Source organism: Bactrocera neohumeralis, chromosome 6 (genome assembly GCF_024586455.1).
Source record: "Bactrocera neohumeralis isolate Rockhampton chromosome 6, APGP_CSIRO_Bneo_wtdbg2-racon-allhic-juicebox.fasta_v2, whole genome shotgun sequence".
NCBI classification, from domain to species: domain Eukaryota; kingdom Metazoa; phylum Arthropoda; class Insecta; order Diptera; family Tephritidae; genus Bactrocera; species Bactrocera neohumeralis.
Window position 1 is genome coordinate 79,533,100 of NC_065923.1, and position 3,419 is coordinate 79,536,518.

General features: G+C 35.4%; 1 protein-coding gene across 1 annotated transcript; it reads left to right on the forward strand.

The window, feature by feature from the left end:
* Positions 1-2,595: 2,595 nt before the first annotated feature.
* LOC126762846 (V-type proton ATPase subunit G-like) lies at positions 2,596-2,976 on the forward strand. The gene has a single exon (XM_050479888.1). The coding sequence runs from the start codon at positions 2,596-2,598 to the stop codon at positions 2,974-2,976; it is 381 nt and encodes a 126-aa protein (XP_050335845.1).
* Positions 2,977-3,419: the final 443 nt, after the last annotated feature.

Here is a 3,419-nt window from a genome sequence, read left to right on the forward strand (position 1 = left end):
ATTACAAACTATTCATTACATACATATGTATGTACATACATATGTTGAGATTTTTAGTCGCTGGAGCTGCCACTTCTGCTGTTTTTTGAGCAAGCGCTGCCCAAATGTCAATGAGAAAACTACGAAAGGGTGGTTCTGGCAGTTTAGAGGCGTCGTTTAATTCATAAATTAATACGAAAAGCAAAATAAAATTTTTTTTTTAGATTTTTTATTACAAAACTGCTGTAAAACCGTACATGACATTACATCAATCAATCAACCAAACTGCCCAGCGTTAAGCAATTAGAAAAAATATAGTTCAAAGCAGGCAACGCAGTGAGAGAGGCTTAACATTAAACATGTACTGCAGCATGTCTTCTATATAACATATCCGTATACAGATGAGATTCGTAAGTAGACGCCGTCACCGCCTTTTTACCTGACTTGCGATAGTGTCTAATTAAATGCCAAGATACCAACTTGTTAGCAGATGAAATATGCATGCAACCGAAAAACCAGCTGACCAAGTTGAGCCAGAGAATGTAAAATATTACATACTCATTTGTTCTCTCATCTCATCAATCATTAGCACATTTGCGGTGAAAAATCAAAACTTACAAATTCTCAGTGAGCACGAGAGCGCTGCAACTCATCACTGATCTTTTACAACGCGCTACTACTTAGCAGACCGGTTAGCTAATGTTCTCGGGCTGAGCATGAGTAGGCAATGAGTAAATGAGCGGTGTCAATTTTAAAAGTAGTGCATACTCCATAAAAATGTAACTGAGTAGATTTTGTGTGAGTTTGCGAATTATCTACGAGTAGTAAACTCGTTGCCTTATTGAGTTGTCTCGTTAATTAGCTGAGTGTGTTTTTTATCTGAAAAACGAGTGCTTAACTGAGAGCGAAGTTATCTGAAAGATAATTTTTAATACATAATTTCATCTGAGTGACTTTTCGTGAGTTAGGATTGTGAGTGAGAGTGGTGTTTTGTATATTTAGCTAAGTATTTTGAGAACTTGAGCATTGAGCGTTTATCTGAGATGATTTTTACGTTAGTATTGAGAGTGTGAAGAAAAAGATTAAGAGTGTGAGAGGAGTTTTTTTGTATTTAGCTAAGTATTTTGAAAAAATTGAACAATGAGTGTTTATCTAAGATGAATTTTATCTGCACTCGAGCATAATGAACATTATTAATGATATTCATACATATAAACTGAGTAGTTGAGTATAGATCTTCAGCAGAATGAGTGATTATAGATTCTCGGTAAAATCTTTAGAAAATACGAAATTTAACAATTTGAGTTGAAGATAATTTATCTGCTTAAAGAAAAGAGCTAGTGATTGAATATTGAGAGCAAAAAGTACGCTGCTAAAATTTGTATCTAGCAGCTGAGCGCATTTCGGAGCTGAGCGCATTTTGAAGCTGAGTTAGAAAGATATTTTGCGTTTACAAAGTGAAGTTGTACAGATAAAAATATTGAGAGGAAATAACTGCCTTATTTTGATGATTACGAGAGATTTCAATTCAACTGTTTTTTGTAGCTAGGAACTAGAACTACAAATATTGTGTTGGAAATTATTTTTAAAACCAATAAAAATTTGGAAAATTCATCAAAATAACAGTTTTATTAACAAAAAGAATATGAAGCATAAAATATCGGTCTCATATGAGGTGTACAACACGCTTTTCTCGTGTTCTCGTTTTTTTTTTTAAGGAAAATGCAATTTTATTGCAAGGAAATAGTTACAAATGAATTATTCGAAGTATTGCCCATCGCTAGTCACGACTTTTTCCCATCTTTCTGACAAATCTCGAAAACTTAACGGTAAAACTGTTCATCTTGTGATGCTATACAAGAATTAAGCCATTTTTCGATGTCGTCTTGTGAGTGGAACTGCTTTTGAACCAAACTGTCTGTCATATAACGGAACAAATATTAATTGGACTGTGCAATATCTAAACAATATGGCGGGTGGGGTAAGACCTCTCTTTTAAGCGTTTCCAGGTATGTTTTAACGGGTTCGGCAATGTGAGGCCGAGCGTTGTCATAATGCAGAATCAACTTTTCGTGACTCTCCTGGTTTTGAGATCAAAAGGAACCCAAGTTGCTTGTTTCTGAATCATTTCCAGCGCATGTAGTCGCTTATAAATGGTTTGGCGGTTGACTCCTAATGCTAAAGCAAGCTTTACTTTTGCCAAAGATCCTCATGCCCAATTCATGCCCAATGCTGAAGCAAGCCTTTCTTGCGTTTGACAAGAATTTTCTTTGAGCAACGTTTCCAATTCATCGTCTTCGAAGGTTCTTAACCTTCCTTCACACGGACGGCAGTTAATACCTCAATCGCTGTCATTGAAGCGACGAAATCAATCACTGTACCTTATGGATAGCTTATCGTCAAAAGAAAATTTCAAAAAAATAATAATTTACTCAATCACTTACATAGAAAACAGTGTTCTTTGAAACAAAAAAATGTTTGTTTCATAATTTTCTAAGCATTTTGCTGACAAGCACAAATCAATTTCAATAAAACCCTTTATTAACAATTTCTATAAATTTACGCCAGAGAATTTCAAAATTTCAAATTACATAAATTCGCTGTAAACGCACCGGAATGAAAGCTAGTCAGACGCCTCTGCCACACCTGATACACGCCGAAAAACAAGCGGCTGAGATCATATACGAGGCGAGAAAACGAAAAAATTTACTCATGAAGAAATGCAAAAATGCGGCAAGTAAGGAAGTCGCAATGTTGGGCTCAGAAAGGGAAGAAGTCTTGAACGAAGTAACTAAGCGTGTTAACGAAAGCTTAGCCATAACGCAGAGGCGGGTGGAAAATACAACGAAAGAAAAAATTGCCAAAATTGATGAACAAGTCGCGAAGAATCGTGACAAAGTGGTGAAAATGCTATTGGAGTTGATGTATAAATTTACACCGGAAGTGCACAAAAACTATCGATATTCGGAAGATGAAGACGACGAAAATTTAAAATAATTTCTGCCAGCAAGCCGTAGGAAATACGAAATTGCTATTAAAAAGATTTAGCGACAAGCAAAAGCTAGCAGTTTTTATTGTTTATTAATGACCAAGTTAGGCAATGTATGTGAGCTGAAGTTGATGTGATAAAAAGTTTCGGAGATATTAGCATTTTTGTAATAATTTTTTTAACTTGAGATTTGAGATAATTTTAAACAGAAAAATCTTCCTTACGGAGGTAAGGAGGTCCTCTTGGAGTTCGGCTACGTCATTCTGTAATTGTATATTATTGAAGGTAAACAAGGACAAGACAATGTACCTTGAGACCACATACAAAGATTGCTCGCGACTTGGGAACTACGTCACTGTTGATAGGTAAAAATGTGAAAAAGTTAGCAACTTTGTATATCTCAGAACCAGCATACAAATTCAACGAATTGGTTAGGCAATGTCGTTCGCAT

Excerpts from the sequence above, each read along its gene's own strand:
- LOC126762846 (XM_050479888.1), top strand. The coding sequence starts at position 2,596 with ATGAAAGCTAGTCAGACGCCTCTGCCACACCTGATACACGCCGAAAAA.